We start from the raw sequence: 19,296 nt of genomic DNA on the forward strand, positions 1-19,296 counted from the left end.
GGGGCGCGCGGCGGGGAGGAGGGGGCTCCCCAGCGGAGGCTGGTGACGTCGGGGGCGGGGCACCACAGGCTCCGCCCCCACCCAGGCCCCTGCCGGAGGGCTTGTCCCCGCGGTCACTTCCAGGCAGGGTCCGCATGCTGACCGGGCGAGGGCGAACTTTACCTGAGCCCACACACCATCTTGAAAGAGATCTAGCTGATCCTAAGAGGTCGCTTGGGCTCCCCCATTTATGTGCTTGCTCCTTGGCTCCCTTCTCTGAACCCCTGGAACTGGCTTTCCTGGAACAGGCTTTTCTTGGAGCAGCAAGCAGGTGTCACTGAGCCCAGAGTTTTGCTGAGCAATGGAAAGAGGTGTGTGTGTGTGGGGGGGGACTCTGGTAGCCTAGTGGTAAGAAGTTGTGCTGCGTATTTTAAAGTACACAGTTCAAGTCCACCAGTTGCATGAGGAGATGGGCAATTTTCGGTACCATTTGCAGCCTCTGAAAACTCGCTAGAAAATGAGCCATGAGTCGGTTCTGTGGCACCTAATAAGGGCTAGAGGTGAGGCAGAGCATGCATTCAGCCTTGAGAGAAGGCCAGGATAAGGGGTGTGTAAGGTCTAGAATATGTGAGAATGGATGTGTATGGGAATGCATGTGTGTTAGTGTATGTGTACAGAAGTGTGAGAATGTGTGTGTGAGAAGAGAGTGCTGGTGGTGGTGGTGGGGTGGACGACAACGCATCCGCAGGGAGAGTTGCTATGGGAGGAGGAGAAATGGAGAGAGACCAGCCATATTTGGGAAAAGCCACCTCTGGTCACTGGACTTCTCTGGTCATTTGCTGTCACCTCTCAAGCAGGACTTGTTGACTTCCACTTCTCTTGTCAGGAAGGCTTCAGTCACCTGCTTTCATGATTTTCTTTCAGGAATTGAGTAGTAACTGAATCCATCACAGACAGCCCCACCCAGAGAAGTACTGTCAGAGAAGAGGCCCATTTCTGTTTTCCCAAGCTGCCCTTTTGGCCTAATCAAGAACTTCTCCATCACAAATGTTCTCTCCTCGTTGCTCTGCCAAGGGAACTTCAGCACTGAGAGAAATGCTGTGTTTCTATCACTGTCCAAACCAGGGATCAGTAGCCACATGGGACTATTGAGTACTTGAAGTGTGTCTAGTAGGACATTATACTTCATTTTATGACTTTAAATATGTTTAAACCAGTCTGAAGCCCAAGTTTTTAGGTGATGGTGCCTTCAGCTTTCCATGTGCACGCCTACATGGGTGGAAATGAAGACAAGGGAGGTGCAGTGGAGGAGAAGTGGAACTGGAAAGAGTTTTGTATGCATGAGATAGCTGAGCACAGCCTGAGCTGGGGCTGCTTCCCACCGTCTGGGAGCATCATTCTGGCTCACAGTCAACTGCTAAAGCATTAGCCTTCATCTTCTGAGGGACTGGAAGGGCACAGGGTTGACTCTGCAAATTTCTCACCCATAGTTGTCTAAACAATTCCCTGTGGATGCTGTTGGCAGTTAAGGATGACAATGGCATTGCATCTGCATGCCAGGGTTTAGCACCTGGGTCAATATGTACAGTTTGTCAGTCTGTGTCACATTTGTGTCTGCACGCAATCATGCGGCTGCCCCTCCTCCTGTTCCAGACTCCAGTGAACCCAGATTCAGTGAGTTGCCAATGTGAAGTCTTTATTCTGTTTGTTCTCAAAGCAGAGAAAGGCAAATGTCCAGAGCGGCTCTGGGCTCAGTGCCCTGTGTAAGGACACAAGCCCAGGTAGACAGTGCCCTCAGAAGGTGGCCCCAGTCCTCGGTTGGAGCTGAGGACAGGGCATGCCCAGGCAGAAGACTTTAGAGGGCCAAGGCAAAGCCGATGCGGTTGTTACGCCGGTCAAACTCCGTGTAGTACTTGCGGATGAAGCTGGCGCCCAGGACCCAGAGGGGCCCAGTTGGCGGTGGGACGTCCAGGCCATGGAGGGCCAGTGTGCACAGGTCCTCATCATTATTGCCAGGATCCTGCAGGAGGCAAAAGCATTTCCTCACTACCCATTGCACAAATACCTCCCTTCATCTTGCTTGACCCCCAGCCCTCTCAGCAGCCCCCCATTCACACAACACCTTCATCATCACCTTCAAAGAGCCCTGGTGGCATAGCATGCAATGTGTTGGGCTGATACCAAAAGGCTGGTGGCTTGAATCCACCAGCTGTTCCTCGGGAGAAAGATGGGTGATCTCTTCCTATAAAGACTTTTACAGTCTGAAACCCAATGGAGGGTCACGATGGGCCATACAGGGTCACCATGAAGGTTTGGTTTTTAATTTCATCACCTCTGGCCACTTAAATGACAATACCCATTGTGATTGTACTAGTCTGGGCAAGTAATCAGACGAATGTTCCTTTAAGAGTTTATGGTCTAGCCTAACTTCTAATCCTAGACACGTGTCCTAACTTCTCTAAATCCACTGAGGAAGAAAAGTCTGGTGATCTAGTTGCAAAAAAGCAGCCAGTAAAAAGATCCCAGGGGTCTGATCCCATAGGGCCTGGGGTCACAAGGAGTTGGGTCCTGATTCAACAGTAGCTGATGACAAGCCTATTGAGTATAAAAAAGGGTCAGAACATCCCCAGTACCGGGCTAGTGGGAACATTTGATGAGAGAAAAGAGGTGAAGGGTCAAGTGCTTTGATTTGCCAACTTGGCTCCACACTGGAATCACGTAGGGAATCTGATAAACCTTGGTCCCCAAATTCACAATAGTGACTCAAAAGGTTAGAGGAGAATCTTGGGGATGGTGAGTTCATGTTAATGGTGGAGGGAAGTCCTCAGAAAAAGAGGCGCGCGATGGTTGAGCAACTTGAAGAATGCAATCATGTAGAAACGCTTGAATTGGTATATGTTTTGCTGTGTACATTTTTAACAACAACAACAAAAAATATCTCTCATTGCCCTCAAACAAAAACCAACTCATAGCTGACCCTCCAGTGTTTTTCCAGAGGGTGTAAATCACATGGGAGGCCACTCTTTGTCCCTTGATGCCATGGTGAATACGAACTGGTAGAGATGCAGCCTTCGGGTTAGCAATGCAACTCCCTACAATCTACATTACCAGAACTCTCTTCTTCAATATCAGTGACAACAACAACAACAGTACAATTTTTTTTTGACAATACAAATTTTTAAACAAACAACTGGTGATCTTTGGTCCCATTACCTGAAGTTTTGGTTTGACAATTGTAGGCTGTGGCCTGGTTATGGGGATTTTGAAAAACTCTCCAGAGGGGAACAGTCAGCCAGGTTTGAGGTGGGTGTACTAGGACTTATCCCTTTTGGGGGCCCCTGCCCCTATCTCCCTGCAGCACAAAGCGCAGCCCCGGCTCACCTGCAGTACGTAGTCCGCACTGGTGAGCGTGTAGTATCTGCCTCCAAGATGAAAGCTGATGTCGGGGAGTATGGGCACCTGGTTGCAGTCCACCACGTACTAGTTGGGGGAAAGGAGCCCCTTGAGTGGGGGAGGCCCGTCAGCAGACATAGAACCCTATGTTTGTGGCCCGGCCTCTCTGGAGAAGGCAAGCTGCAGTGTCTGCCCTCACTGTGAGTGCAAGGGGTGTAGAGGGCCCCGTGGTGCCTATGGCTAGCTGGGGCCTGGATCAAGTGGCACCCTGGCTCCCATGTGGGTAGCTTACTTCATTCTTGATCAGCTCCTTGGCCCCCAGAGTCTGCATGAGCAGCTTCAGGGAGCTGGTGGGTCCCGAGATGAAGGACGCGCCCGTGTCCACCACAGCCATGCAGCCCTCCTTACAGAACATAATAGTCGAACTCAGAGATACCCTGAGGGAGGCCACAGACGGACAGACAGAAGGCTGAGGGGACACCACCAGGCTGTACATCGTTCTTGAGTGAGAGCAGGTGATCAGAGGTCATGCTGACTGATGGGGTAGGGTAAGGCAGTAAGCAGGGAAGTAAGAAGGTGTGTCCCGCCCCTCAGTATGTGGCTTAGAGACGCCCTCCATCCTCTTGCTAACCCCTCTGCCCCGTTTCTTATGTCTCAGGGTCCCTCAGGCCTGGGAAGAGCTGGCAGAGAGCAGAGGCTGGCAGTGACTTGAGAGGCAGCTGCATTTGGGGAGAGGGAGGGATGGTGGTGATGCCCCCTCCCCAGCCCACCCCCGCCCGGGTGGCAGCAGCATCGGTGCAGAGCGAGAGGGTGGAGGCTTCCTGACCCCTTCATTCTGATCTGCCAGGAGTTATTCTTGCTGAGGCTCACGTAGTGGAAGTTCCCTTGGTAATACTGAGGGTCGCTGCCTCCCAGCACAATCTCGCCTCCCAGGAAGCGGGAATTCCTAAAGGGAAGATCAGAAGCTCTTTGGAGACTGTAACCTCCAAGCTGGAGCAACCCCAGCAGCTAGGGGACATTTGGGCAAGGGAGGAGAGAGAGGCAGTGCGCAGGGCAAGACGTGGAAGCTGCCACGACAGAGTGCACAGGACACACTGCTGCTCCATGTCCCTTGCCCTTCCGTAAGCCCAACCAGAGGTTTTTCCTGGATAGGCCAGTTGCACCCAGAGAGGTCACTGTGGGCAGTGAGTAGAATGCAAACGAGATGCAAACTGGCTCTGCCCCACTCCGGCTTGGGTTGCCACTTGCTGACCAGGTGTTTAGGAAGGGAATCTGGGGTGAAGAATGGGGAGGGCATATGAAGAGGGCAGCAGGGAGGTGCAGAGAACATCAGCATTAGGTGAAGGCGGGGCCTGCTGAGGTGAGTTGTGGGTGGGTGAGATGTGAGATTCTGGGTCAGGTGCGCAGGGAGTTCTGGAGGGTCAGGACCAGGTAGGGAGCTCATTCATCTCCTTACTTGGAATTTCTGTAGAGAAAGAGAAAGAGGGGAAAGGAGGCCTTGGATTGGTAGGGTGGGGATTAGTAATCCTCATTTACCCGTCAAGCCCTAGAATCACCAAGAGGCAGTGCCACTTGCCCGAAGTCACCCAGGCTGTAGTGAGTGGATGGGTCAGGGAGCCCAGTCCAAAGCTGATCACCCCCTCACCCACCTCCTCTCTGAATTGCACAAAGTCTCTGGAGTGTACCTGATGTTTTGAAGCGCTCACACTAAGAACCGTGTGTACATGTTTGTACAGGTACGCACATGTCATTTTGTGCAAATGTCATTAATTGCATGCTTGCAAATACAGTGCATATGTGCATGTAACCGCACACGTCCCTCCTGCCCTCTGTGACCTCAGGATCTCCCAGGACATCCTCTCCTTCACTTTCCTGCAGTAAAGCAAGAGACAGGCCCTCTCCTCCAGGGGGTCCACCTTCTTCCTGTTTGCTTTGGGGCCTCCAGGCTTATGTATCCTGATTATCTCCTCTTTCCCACATTTTCATTCTCACTTTTCATTGGTTTCTTCCTCCGCCTACAAGCATGCTCAGGCATTCCTTAACATTTAAAAACACCACCCACTTTCCTCCCTTCCCCTGCTTCTCTCTGGATCTCTCCCCACGTCCTCATCTCCCAATTCCTTCCCTGTTAAATTTCCCTTCCCAAGGAGGGCAGCCCACGTTTGCATCCTCCGCTTTCTCAAACCTCATCTACCTCTTACCGTTTGCCATCATCTTGCCCCCACCACTCCTCTATGATAGCTCTGCCCCAAATCCACCTTGTCTGGAGAGCCACAAACCGAATAAGGCCCCTTCCCTCAACGCTTCTGTTTCTCTCCATTTGGCCTCCGAGGTGTTGTCTCTAGACACCTACCCTCCACTTCCTCCTCACTGCCTCCTTAGCCCTGTGATTGTTCATCTCCAGCTAATATGATTTTTCTAAACCTCATAGCTCAGAGCAGATTACAGCCTTGCTCAGATCATGACAACAGTTCCCACAAGGCCGTTGAACTGCACAGAAGCTCATCCTAGAATAGAAAAGCATCTACACTTATCAGCTGTGCGCTCCCCAAATGCTCGTATCATGTATCACATTGTAATGCTTTGGTTTTCTCTATTAGTTGGTAAACTCCACGGGAGTAAGGCTTCTGTCTTGTTCACTGTGTTCTCTGCCAAGCCCAGCGTCATATCTGAAATGCCCAATGTCTAGCTGCCTATTTCAGTATTTATTGACTCAATAAGGGAGCAAATGAATGAAGGGACAAATGGATAATGCTGGCTGTCTTTGTACGAGAGGACCCCTAGGTCCCCACAGAGAGGGGTCCAAGCTGTAGTAGTGTCTTACTTTCTTCCCCTCTTCCCAAGCCCCCGTCCTAGGTCAGTGCTGTCCAGTAGAACTTTCTGCTGCATCTACACTGCCTGTACGGTAGCCAGTAACCACTGTGACTGTTAAATATTTGCAATGTGACTTGTGCCACTGAAGAAGTGAGTGCTTCCTGGTGGCTGTCATACTGAGTCAGGTAGACCTGGAGCACAGTTAATTACCTATTCAATCCCACCTACTCACGAACCCATCAAAATCCTGACCCAAACTCTCCAGCAACCTGGCCTTCCCCTTCTCTCACACCCTGGCCTCTTGAATCCCAGGTCCCACCTGCTGTAGTAGACAGAGAAGACATCCTCCTTCAGCACCCCCTGAGAGACAATGTTGTCAAAGACGGGGGTGACCCCACTGACTGCCTGGGCAGGGAAGCCCATGCCCAGAATCCCATCGAACTTGGCCAGCATGAAGGGTATCACGGGTAGCTCCGTGACTTCTCCAAACATCTGTGTCACCATGATTCCGCCCATCTGTGGGAAGAAGGGGGAGCATAGGGGATTTAGCCTGCCGTCCATGCCCAGGCTAGGATCTGGTCTGCTTCAGTGATGGGGGCTCCAGTGACACATATATTCTCTCTCTCAACTCACTGCTATTGAGGTGGAACCAACCAATGCATAGAGGACCTTCCGTTGGGTTTCTAAGGCTATAAATCACGTGAGAGGAGATTGCCCATCTTTCTCCTATGGAGCTTCTGGTGGATTTGAACTGTCAGAGAGGTGGAGCCTTTGGGTTAACAGCAACGCTCTCTACAGAGCACACCATGAGACCTCCTTAGGGTACAGAAATTTGTAGTAAGTCCAATCAGATCTTTCATCAATGCTATACCTTGTCTCCTAATACACACTTGGACTGTGGGACTCAGAGAGTTGGGGTTGCCCAAAGACTGGAAATGGCATAAACTGAAAAACTGTCATTGTCCTGAAGTCCCAGAGAATACACTAAGAACTTCCCCACTGCTGTCCCGTGGCCCAGCTTTCCAGCTGAGCCTGGCCCCTTGCCCCCAGTCCAGACTCAGGCTTCATCAGCACAGCAAAGCCTGCCCTTTTTGTTATCTTTAACCTGTTTTCACAAGCAATGGAAGTGGTGAGGGCCCACCTAGTCCTCCCTGTCAGGTTCCATGTGCACCCCTCCCCTAACTCTAGCAAAGCAGGGGCTGGAGAAACTCCAGACCAGGGAAGACATCAGACACAGGCCAAATGAAAAAGAAACCAAGCCCTGGCCCCTATCCTATACTCAAACATCAACCCTCTCTCTCATCCCTGTCAAGTCAGAACAGACTCCTGGCTGCCCCTCCAGGGGGCTTTCCAAGGCTATTAATTAATCGAATGGGAGAAAATTTCTCATCTTTCTCCGACAGAGACACTGGTAGATTCAAACTGCCAGAGAGGTACTTACTGCCTTTGGGTTAACAGTGCGACTCCCTATGGATTATGCCACCTAAGTACCAGGTAGGATCATAAAACCTACTATCTGATCCTAAAACTAACGGTGACCCTGATTCTCAGTCTAAGGTCTGTAAGAGTCCAGTCAGAGTTGGCTGACTTGACTGGAGCCTGTGAGATGTAAAACCCTTCATCATCCACAGTTCTGAGCCAGCTGTCCAGGTTTACTCCACCACAGACTCTACTGCACTGAAGCTCCAGCGAGAAGCCACAGAGCGGGTTCCCCAGCAGCCCAGGCCTCGCTGGGCTGGAGTGCACCTTCTCCTTGGTACCCAGGACACGGAAGGATCCAGGTGATCAGGGGTGGCCTGACTTACGGTCACCACGTCCTGACTCAAGAAGCCTCGGACTTTCCCCGATCCATAGTTGATGGCAAATTCCGAGCCGTTCTCCACGTAGCTGGAAGATTCCGAGGAGTCGTAGCGGTTGTGGGTCTCTGGCGGAGGGACACAAACGCTGGTCTATTGTAAGTCTGCACCGGGGAACTGGGAGGCAGGCCTTGAGGTGGGGATGACTGGTGTGGTCAGAGACTAAGGGTGGGGCCCCTGAGGTAGGAGTTTGGAAAATGTGTTCCATCTATCAGGACTGTGTTCGTTGACCCCTTGTTATATCCACAGCTCTGAGCATTTCATTTCAATATTTTATTTTTTATTGTTGTTGATTGCCGTTGAGTTGAGCACAACTCACAGTGACCCTATGAGCAAAAGACCTCAAGCCTTTCTATAACTATCTTTTCTCAAAGTTCATAGATAATAATATTTTACTAACTTATTTTTTTGTTCTTGTTAGGATTTGAGTGAAAGTTTACAAATCTTTCCATTCAACCTCTCACACACATTTTGTTTCATGACATTAATTATAACAAAACCAAGCTCTTCCCACTTCCTCCATGTGGTTCTCATTTCCATTAATCCTTCCATCCTGCCCCCTCTGCCTTCTGAGCTCTATCCTTTGACAAAGGCTGTCCTTCTGATCTTGCATGGCTGACTGTTGAAAGGAGTAAGTACCTCCCTAATGTTATGGTTCACCTCAGTGCTATTGTTCACCTCATAGGCCTGTCTGGTTTCAGATGGGACTTTAAAAAAATAATTGTTAACAGCGCAATGAAGAAAAGATTGAGTGTAGAGTGAGCACTCAATGGCAGGTTGTGGACTCAGGATGGGCATGGAGGATCCAAGGGCCTGGGCTGCGTTAGAGAATTCAGTCCTTTCAGCGTCAAGAAGACTGGGGTCACTGGGAGCACAGGTGGAGAGGAAGCAGCTTAAAGGGCAGCAGGAGGAATTCTAGCTAGACTGGAGACAGGACTGGCCAGGGAGCTTGGGGAGTGGCGGCAAAGGTCTGGATCTTACCACACGCTGTGTAGAGAGGGCTGCACTTGCTCGAAGGCACCCAGAGGTTGGCCGACCCCGTGTCAAAGATGACTTTGAAGGTCTGGGGTGGGGTGCCAATGCCGACCTCGCCATAGTACTGTGTCTGTAGGAGTGAAAGAAAAAAAGGCTGCTGGAAAGATGAAAGAGGCTTGAGCCACAGAAGGACCTTACCTGGCTCCAGGTTTGAGTTTCCACGCCAGGTGAGGCAGACCATATAACCTCAGGGTTTCCATCTTCGAGCAGGGACTGGGGAGGGGGGGAGGCTTAGCACTGTCCTGTGACTTCCCATAATGGGCTACTCAGTGAGAAACAGTGGAAACAAAGCAGGAAGGCCCCCTACCGTGGAGGGCACCACTGAGGCAGAAATGCACCCTGTGCTGAGGTAGGTCACAGACCACCCACCAGAGATTACACTCCCTCCCCGCCCTGGAGAGAGACCTGGATGTGAGGCCAAGGGCCTGCTCCTAAGTGTGAACTTCCTCCTGTCCTCTAGGCCTCAGGCTCCCTAGCTGACCGTACAATTTTGTACGGTCCTCAGCCAAAGAGAATGTGAACTAAGGAAGTGAAAGGAAAATGTGAAGCCCCCAGCTGAAGGGCGATGCAGAGGGATCAGCGCTGGGGCGGGTACTCACGTCCAGGTAGTTGGTGAGGATCATGGGGGACGTGCCGTTCCTCAGAGAGACCCGCGTGGTGAACTGGCTCCACTCTTCGCTAAGCTTGGCCACATCCACGCCTCGATCCTTCAGGCTTTCCCGGACTGAGGGCACTTTCTTAAGTAAGATCCTGGTCCAGGGTAGAGAAAACAATAGAAGAGGATTATACTCCCCTGTGGAGTCCCTGGGTGGAGGTGGTTGTTGTCAGGCACTGTCGGGTCGAGTCCTACTCATAGCGATCCTATGAACAACCAATCTGAATGCTGCCCTACCCCGTGCCATCCTCACAATCCCATTGCCACAGCCATGGTGAAAACCATTATTATGCCGAGCTGCTAAGACAGGTGGGAGGTTCATGTTCACCTTGGAGGAAAGGCCTGGTGATCGATTTTAGAGAACTCAGCCATCAGAATTCCTCCAGAATTCTACTCTGACATGCACGGTGTTTCCACGATCAGAGAATCCAGGTTCCTGAACCAGGCTGAGGGGACCAGAAGCAGGGGTGGCCTCAGGGACTGCCAACCCTCAGCCTGTCCCCAGGCAACCAAGAAATCACTGTTGTTCCCCAAGAACCCTGAAGGAAAATTTATCAGCCTTCATAAATCACTTGTACTGGAATTAAATGACACTCAACTAATGTCCTCGTGTTGTCTGCAAAAACACCATCCCTGCGTGGACCTTCATTCATTCACTCCATAGTTACATGATGGACACCTACTCTCCACCGGCATTGTGCTGGAAACTGGGGATGTGAAAAGAGAAAAGATCATCACTGTCTCCAAGGAATTCCAGCAGTTTGGAGAGACAGAGGAGGAAACATTCAGTGACATCTCTGGATGCATCTCTGGAGAGGGGCTCCCCTTAGTGCTAGGGGCAGGAGGACGCAGTACCACTTGGTACCTGTAGGTGGCAGCAGATGCCCGCTGTAGCCTGCGGGGATACAGGGCCGCCTGGGGGCAGGCAGAGTCAAGGTCTGGCAGGCAGAGTGGACCAACTGAACTGGACTAGGGAGGGTCAGCCGAATCTCCTGAGTTCCTGTGCACCTTATGCTTGGAGGATATGACTAGAGCTTAGTCCTAGTCTCAAGCTCTGTCAGCTTTGGAAGGCCTGAAAACTGACAGCATGCTGAGATTACCCAATAGTCAAGTTTCTCTGGCCACCCGCACCCTGAAAGAGCCTTTCAATCAGTTCCAACTAGAGGGTAATGAGTTTTATGAAAGGATTCTGGCATGAAGACGGGGAAAAAAAAAAGAGTGGGTGTGTGGCTATTTTGTACATCCTTTGTTTCTCCCACACACCCTGGTAACTACTAATAATCTTTGGTTTCTTTTTATTGTGGTTTGAGTTCAAAGTTTACAGAACAAATTGGTTTCCCTTTCAGCCATTCATGCACATTTTGACTCAGGACTGATTGCAAGCCCCGCCATGTAACAGCACTTGCCCCGTTCCCTCCCTAGTCGCCCTGGCTTTCCAGTCTTCTTTCCCCTCCCTTCCTGCCTGGACACATGCTGCCCTTTAGATCTGTATGGTTCATTGTTCTAAGAAGTTACTGCTCACCCTATAAGCCTATTTATTGTTTGACTGAAGTTGAGCCATGGAATGAATTCAGTTCCAGGCATGAAGGGTAAGTAAAGGTGATTAACTGGGAACCCACCAATCTTTATCAGACCAATCAGACCAATAAGCCTGGTCTTTTATATGATTTTGTGTTTTGTTGCACATTTTTCTTCCACTCTATTCAGGCCCCTCTGTTATGACTCCTTCCAGAGAAGTCAATCAGGTTAGGTTATAATCTTTACAGGAGCAGACTGCCATATCTCTCCCATGCATGCAGCAGTTGGCAGGCTCAAACTGCCTACCTCACGTTTAGCAGGCAAGCGATTAACCACGGTGACCACCGGGAGTCCTAAAGAGATGTGAAAACTCAGCTCAAACTCAACATATTGCTGTCAAGTCAGAACCAAGGGATAGCTGAGCCCCCAGCAGGTTTCCAGAGATTCCATATTACAAAGGAGGTTGCCCATCTTTCTCTCTTGGAGTAGCTGGTAGATTTGAACAGCTCACTTTTGGGATGTCAGCACAACACCTTACTCACTCTGACACCAGAGCTCTCCTGAGACATGTGACAAGATTGTGTGAAATCCTAGACATTTTTCAGTCTTAGGAACTATTACTATGGTTAAACCTACTCTTTAATCTTTGGATCTCCTGGTCTCAATTGTACACCCCACACAGAGAGTCCCTTTTTCTATAAGACCTTCCCAGTTCCTGTCTCCCCCTCTCCTCCAGCCCCACTGAACTATTTGTTCCCACAGGACACCAGAAGGTGCCATGTCTTCCTCCTTCCCTCTTTGCGCCTCATAATGCTTTCTTTTCACCTTATGCTAATCTGCCCTGTGGGGATGTACCAGTAACCTAGGAGTTTACAGTGTGCTTGGCACCATGCTACCAGCTTTACAGGCACTATCTCATTACATCCACAAAGCACTCCAGTGATGCAGGTATGGCTATTAGCTTTGTTTTTATCAAAATCTATAAACCAAGCCTTCACGAGGTTAAGTAACTCACCTGTGGTTCCAGAACTGGTTAGTTCTGCTAGCACAGATAAACTTAAAGATAATTCAGCAGTAATAATCTTCCTTTTAATATTGCACTACTTCCCTGCTAGTTATTCATCTCTAAGCGCCCTTTACTGTATGTAGCCAGCAGCTCTGGGCAGGAATCAAAAGACATGTGTGATTTGGGGCAAGTCACCCAGTCTCTCTGAATGAGAACAGACCTCCCTGCTCCTCTGGTCATAAGGATGGGATGACACCACAGATCTGAAAGCTGAATAGGTTAGAGACATTTTCTCCCCTCTACCTGCTGTCATTCTAGTTACCTTCTGAAGGTGCGGGGATCTGCTGGGAGGCCAAAGGTGCAGTAGCCCCAGAGCATCAGCAGGAGTCCCCAGTGAGCCATCCTTCTCTGCACGTCCATGCTTCACCTGGGTCCTGTGGTGTTCCTTGTGGGGATGCACTGAAGCTGTTTGGCTACCAGAACCTTTCTCCTTTTATATGCTCCCTGCGTGAGATGGCTGTGATTCTCTTTGCCTTGATTTATTTCTCTGGGGCATTTGGTAGAGGAACCAGCCATAAATCCCATCCGTGGGACCCAGCTAGGTGGAGGGAGGTTACCAAGACTTCCGGATTCAGAGCAGGAGGGCTGTGGGAAAGGAATGCTGTGCCCAGTGACGCAGGCCTGTCCCGACCTAGCCCTGGGACCCCCGGAGGGTCAGGGGGCATGGAAAACAGCACTGCTCCACATGAGGTCAGGGCTGGGACAAGTTGGTTTACAAAATCCACAGCCCAGACTACAGCCTCTATGTGGTTTTCTCCCTGATTGGTTTCCTCCAGAACCTCAATTTTTCTTGCTAATACATGGGGGGATCCTCTTGGTTTGTCCCTGGCTGAGCCAGACTGGGGCCCTCAGAGCTGCCTCCCTCCAAGCCCCCGTCAGAAATGGATGTTTATGGACAGTCCACACACACACCACAGCATCACAGGAGGAAAAGCCCGCTAGCTAAACCCTCTGCATGTGGAGAACTGGAGGGGCTCTGTGCGCTCTCACTGACCGAGCTAATTGTGGGAGGAAAGAGGAACTCTCAGGGGTCTTAGGAGATTTCTGCAGAAAAGTCAGGGAGAACAGTTGGTCTTCAAATTGCCCTTTTGTGTGTGTAGCTCTGATAGTCTAGTGGAAAAGGAGTTATGTTGCTAACCCCAAGGTAAATGGTTCAAATCCACCAGCTGCTCTATAGAAGAAAAATGGGCAGTCTCCTTTCATGTGATTTTGTTGTTGCTGTGTTCCGTCAAGTTGCCTGTGACTCGGGCAGATTCTCAGTGACTCTCCCCTGCCCTGTCTTGAGCCAGTCTCACTGTCTCAAACACACTTACTCCCATTACCATCTCATCCCATGTCTTCCTCTCTTGCACTGTCCATCCACTCTTCTAAGCATGATATCCTTTCCCAAAGACTGGTCCCTCCTGGCAACACGCCCAAAGTATGTGAGATAGAATTTTCAAAGTCTTAGCCTCCAAGGGGCAATTTTATTTCATCCTCTCCAGGATAGACCTATTCATTTTCTTGGCAGTCCATGGAATGTTCAATACTTGTTGCCAGCACCACAACTCAAAAGCATCAATTATTCTTCTATCATTCTTAATCCAGTTCTCTGATGCATAACAAGTAATTGTCAAGATCCTGAACTGAATCAGGTGCACCTTAGTCTGTAGATGACATTGTTGCTCTTTAGCACTCTGAAGAGGTCCTGACAGTAGATTTTCCTAATTCCATGGGTGTTGATTGTGGAATGAAGCAAGCTGCAATTGTGAACAATCTCTTCTCCATCTATGATGGTGCTGCCAGTTGGCCCAGTGGTAAGAATGTTTGTTTTCTTGATGTTAAGCTTCAATCCATTTTGAAGGCTGCAGGCCTTGACCTTCTGCAGCAAACATCTTGGGTTCTCCTCAGTTTTGGCAAGCAAGGTTGTGTCATCTTCATAATGCAGTTTGTTGATGAGTCTTCCTCCAATCCTGATGCCATATTCCTCCTCATAAAGTCCAGACTCTCAGATGATCTGTTATGCATAAAGATTGAAAAGTTACAGAGATAGGAGGTTTTCCTGACACACTCCTTTCTGATTTTGAATCATGTAGTGTTTCCTTGCTCTGTTCTGATGACTGCTTCCTTCTCTAAGGAAAGGTTTCCCATTCTTCTCAAGGTTAGCCACAACTTGTTGTGATTCATACAGTCAAATAAATGTCTTTGCATAGTGAAACACAGGTAGACATTCCTCTGGTACTCTCTGCTTTTAGCCAAGATCCATCTAATATTGGCTATGATGTCCATAGTGCCACAGTCTCTTCTAAACCCAGCTTGCACTTCTGGAAGTTTTCTGTCGATGTAACACTCCAGTCATTTTTGTAAGATCTTCAGCAAGATTTTGCTTGCATGTGATATTAATACTATTCAATAATTTCTACATTCTGTTGGATCATCTTTTTTGTAATGGGAATAAATACAGATCTCTTCCAGTCTGTTGATCAGATAGTTATCCTCTAGATTTCTTTTTTTTAATTATTAAATTTTATTAATTTAAATGGACATTTACAGAGATTTTGGGTTTTCATTCATTCATTGTTGCACTATTTTCTCTACCCTCCTCCCCAGTTTGTTCTTCTTTCCCCCGCCCCTGAAAGTCTGTTTTAATTGTCCATTTGCCACAGTGCTTGTCAAAGCCAGTTCTGATTAATCTCCTTTGTCAGTGTGTCCTTTGCCATTCCCTATCACTCCTCCCTGAGAGAGACTTCACCCTGATTCATAAGGAAAAGGGGATGGCGTATTCTCTTAGCTACTTCCTGCTGAAAAGGGACGCTGTGGATTTCAGGGTGAAGATCTTTTTTCACTACTCTAAAGGGCCCCTTTGGCCGTAGGAAACGCATAGACTATTATGGAGATTGATTTTGGAATTTAGAAGCACTGTTGTCAATTGTGCTTAGCCGTACATGTTCATGTCCTTGAAGATGTATCATAGAAGTGTTGCAGCCTAGAAGACACAAATTTAGCTAACAAGTTAAAACTACATGAGTCAAAAATTAAAAAGCATTAATATTCCAAGTAGAGGCTCTAATAGTGGCACAAATCAAGTTACAGAGGGAAGGTAGTTCTTACAATAAAAGGCCTATTGACTAGCACTTTGTCTATTATAGCATAAAGGTTAGGAACCACAAGATGTAGAGGCTCAACTATGTCATTTATTGTTCTTAAGTCCTGGAGCAAATTCCATCTACAACTGGGTTGTTATACAACTTGGAAGTCCACATGCAAGGCAGAGGTGAAGTAAGGAACTGCTTATGAGGTTTTCCGTCCATTCCAACAGCTAAGAAATATTGAGAAGAGTTGGGACCTCAGAAGGCTTTTAGGACCAAATAGCAGGCTCTTGTGTCTAGGAGAAAACGAATATACTTTTCAGTAATGTTAATGCTCACCCACAGCTCTTCTGGGAGGATCTAAATCATTGAAGAATCCTCCTTTGTTTCCAGCTGGGAGCTGGGGCCTGTCAGTCCTGTCTGCCACGAGGACCTGATGTGAGCCACCCTTGGCCAAGTGTCCTTCAGATCCACACTTAAAGCAAGTGAGTGGGAGCTTCCTCTCTACTCCTTTGCCTATCTGTGGCTCTCGTCTGTGATACTGTCTACTGAAGTGGCCCAGCTTTCCACAGTGAAAGCAATTCTGACCTCCCTTATTACCGTTGGGTGGCACTGTTTATGAGCAAGACTTCCTTTTCCTAACACAGGCCCTAAACTGGCAGCAATAGCTGCCCCAATAATTTTGGCCATTCTCTGGTCTTTTCTCTTCCCTCTAGATCCCAGTTGTTAAAAGAGGAAAAATTTAAACAAATGTATAACAAATAATTTTGAACATTATAATCTTTTAAGCTTAAGACTAGAAATATTAACAATATCATCATTTCTAATCCAGAGATACATGTTCCAATGAAGTTCCTATTTTCCATAAGTGGTTTTGGTAAGAGGAATGTCGTAAATGTGGATACATTTCCACTATTCCTCTTCCATGCCACGATATAGTGTTATTAGCATGAGCTGTTATAAATCCATTGCCATCCTTATTCTAACTGAATTCTTTTTTAAAAAATTTAAATTTGTTATTAATTTCAGTAAAAATTTACAGAGGCTTTGAATTTCCATTCATTCATTGTTGCACATTTATCCCCTCCCAAGGCTCCCCCCAGAACGCTACCCTCTTGGAAAAGTAAAAGAAAAATTCTTTCATTGTTTTACAAACCCTCCTCCCCCAGGTCCACTCCACCATGTAGCCATCGCTCTAGACTCCTGTCATGACAGAAATACCTAATCACATATTTCTTTTAAACAGTTTTCTCCCTCCTCTGTTTCAGTGCAGTATACATTATTGAACCCATCTTACTCAGTCTCTCCCCAACCCCAATGTCAGTCCCGTTCTACAACAGTGGCGCCATGCAATATTTGTCCTTTTGTGACTGGGATATTTCACTCAGCATAATGTTCTCCAGAGTCAACCATTTTGAATAATATTGCATGAGTCCCTTGTTTTTCAATGCAGCATAATATTCTGTTGTGTGAGTATACCACAGTTTCTCTATCCATTCATTTGTTGATGGACACTTTAGGTTGTTTCCAACTCCTTGCTATTGTGAACAAAGCCACAATAAACATGGGTGTGCATATATCTGCTTGGATGTCAGTTATGGTCTCTTCGGGGTATATTCCCAGTAGTGGAATTGCTGGGTCAAATGATATCTCTATTTGCAACTTTTTGAGAAAGCGCCATACCCCCTTCCACAGGGGTTGCACCATTTTACACTCCCACCAACAGTGAATAAGGGTTCCAGTTTCTCCACAACCTCACCAGCATTTGTTGCTTGCTGTTCTGTTAAATTTTGCTATTTTGACTGGGGTGAGATGATAGCTCATAGTTGTTTTATCCTCTAGATTTCTTGACAGTACCTGGTGAGCATATACAGGACTGTATCTGTTTGTTGAAATATGTCAGTTGGTATTGCATCAATTCCTTGGATCTTGTTTTTTGCAAATTACATTTTCAAGAGTAACTTGAATTTCCTCCTTCATCACCATTGTTTCTTGATCATATGTTGTTTCATGAAATTCTTCTGTGTCAGCCAAATTTTTTGGTACAGTGACTATACTCCTTCCTTCTTTTGATGCTTCCTGAATCATTCAATATTCTGCCCATAGCATCCTTAAGTATTGCAACTTGAGGCCTGATTTGTTCTTCAGTTCCTTCATTTTTAGAAATGCTGTGAGTTCATCCCTTTTGATTTTTCTATTTCTTCTCTTTGCACTTTTCATTATAATACTTTGCTCTGTCTTCCGGTGCTGCCCTTTAATTTGCATTCTTCATAGATGATATTCTTTATATCCTCTCGCAGCTCATTTTGTCTTCATTCATTAGTGTCCAAGGTCTCACACCTGTTCCTAAGATGTGTTTTTTCAATTCAAGTGGGATAAACTCAAGGTCCGGTTTTGATTCTTATGGGTTTGATTTCATTTTCTCTAGTTTTAGTTGCCTAGTAAAATCTGCTGGAGGATCAGCTTATGAGACTCCAATGCAATGGCAATGAGTTTGAGAGTTTTTTTTTAAACTCCATTTTTACTTCAACACTAGGCTCAAGCATGGCAATGATTGAGTGATGGTGCAGACCAGACAGTGCTTTGTTGTGTCTGAATAGAGTGGAGATGAATTGGAACTGACTCGGCAGCACCCAACAACCCTCTTTCAGGCTTTGTGTTTTTACCTCCTTCCTTTTACTCTGTAGCTTTTCACTCATTAGGGAGCAGCTCCCCAGTACACGCTTGGCCCCCAGTTCCCAGCATGTTCTACGGCAGCAGCCTAGGATGCCCTCTTCCAAGTTCTCTCGGTTCTTTCTTCAGGATCCAGTTCAAATGTCACCCCCTCCTTCACGAGGCAGGCCCTGTCTCAGCCAGGACAGGGGTTTGTCCCATAGGCTTCCACAGGACAGCCACAAGTCCGAGGACAGCACTGGCCTTTATTATCTTTGTTTCAGAGCCACTTATGGACGTGTGCAGTGGCCTCCTGCCCAGCACAAATTAGTGCTCAAAGCTTATTAAATAAATGAGTTAATGAACTATAATGAGTTGTGCAAAGAAAGAGCCCCTGGGCTTGTTGTCAGAAATGAGGGTCTTGGCTCGAATGTGAATTTTCTGTGTGACATTGGACCCATCCTTTTACTATTCTGGGCTTGAGTTTTCAAATCTGTACAATGAGGCAGAGGAGAGATGCTTCCAGCTCAGACACTCAAGCATTCTAAGTCCTGTGCCTTCAGGGTACTGCTGTGCCAACTGTGGGTATTAAAGACTTAATCAGAGGAGTTAATCACTGCTACCATTGTGTTGGCTGATTAATGTCTTGTTACTTCAGAGATGAGCTCATCCTCACTAAATGATAGATCCCAGTGCGAAATTTTCAGGCACTGTAGTTAGCAGTGGGTGGAGTGTTTAGGGCAGGGGAAGACTTATTCTAGCCCTTCAACATAGAGGGGCTACCTTTTCAGACTGAACAAATATTTATAGCCCTGCTTGTATGTCATTGTTATGTTCCATCAAGTTGAAACCAACTCACAGCTGACCCTTCAGCAAGTTTTCTTTCACAGGCTGTGAATCAATCACAGAAGAGGAGATTGTCCCTTTTTCTCTCTTAGAGAAGCTGATGGATTTGAACCACAAGCCTTTGGGTTTGCAGCACAACTGGCTGCCACTAGGCCACCGGAGCTCCCTCCTGCTGGCATAGTGTGTTGCATTTTGGACTGCTAACCTAAAGGCTGCAGGTTTGAGTCCACCAGCAGCTCCAAAGGAAGAAGGTGGGCAGTCACCTATTGTAATTACATGCAGCCTCAGAAACCCGATGGAAGGTTGCTGTAAGTCAGACTCAGAGACAATAGATAGAGATCCTGGACAACACAGACAGCCTGCTACTTAGCTAAAGTTTGGAAGCTCAAGTACATGAGAGAAGTACCTCAGACC

General features: G+C 47.8%; 1 protein-coding gene across 1 annotated transcript; it reads right to left on the reverse strand.

The window, feature by feature from the left end:
- Positions 1 to 1,834: 1,834 nt before the first annotated feature.
- Positions 1,835 to 12,676, reverse strand: REN (renin). The gene is made up of 10 exons (XM_006887982.1): positions 12,579 to 12,676; positions 9,677 to 9,827; positions 9,024 to 9,147; positions 7,992 to 8,110; positions 6,506 to 6,702; positions 4,829 to 4,837; positions 4,199 to 4,318; positions 3,665 to 3,809; positions 3,361 to 3,459; positions 1,835 to 1,999 (listed from the first exon to the last, which is right to left on the reverse strand). The coding sequence occupies exons 1-10, from the start codon at positions 12,674 to 12,676 to the stop codon at positions 1,835 to 1,837; spliced, it is 1,227 nt and encodes a 408-aa protein (XP_006888044.1).
- Between the last annotated feature and the right edge of the window lie 6,620 nt (positions 12,677 to 19,296).

This window comes from Elephantulus edwardii, unplaced genomic scaffold, assembly GCF_000299155.1.
Source record: "Elephantulus edwardii isolate Elephantulus edwardi_28Jun2011 unplaced genomic scaffold, EleEdw1.0 scaffold00063, whole genome shotgun sequence".
In the NCBI taxonomy this organism is placed as follows: Eukaryota; Metazoa; Chordata; class Mammalia; order Macroscelidea; family Macroscelididae; genus Elephantulus; species Elephantulus edwardii.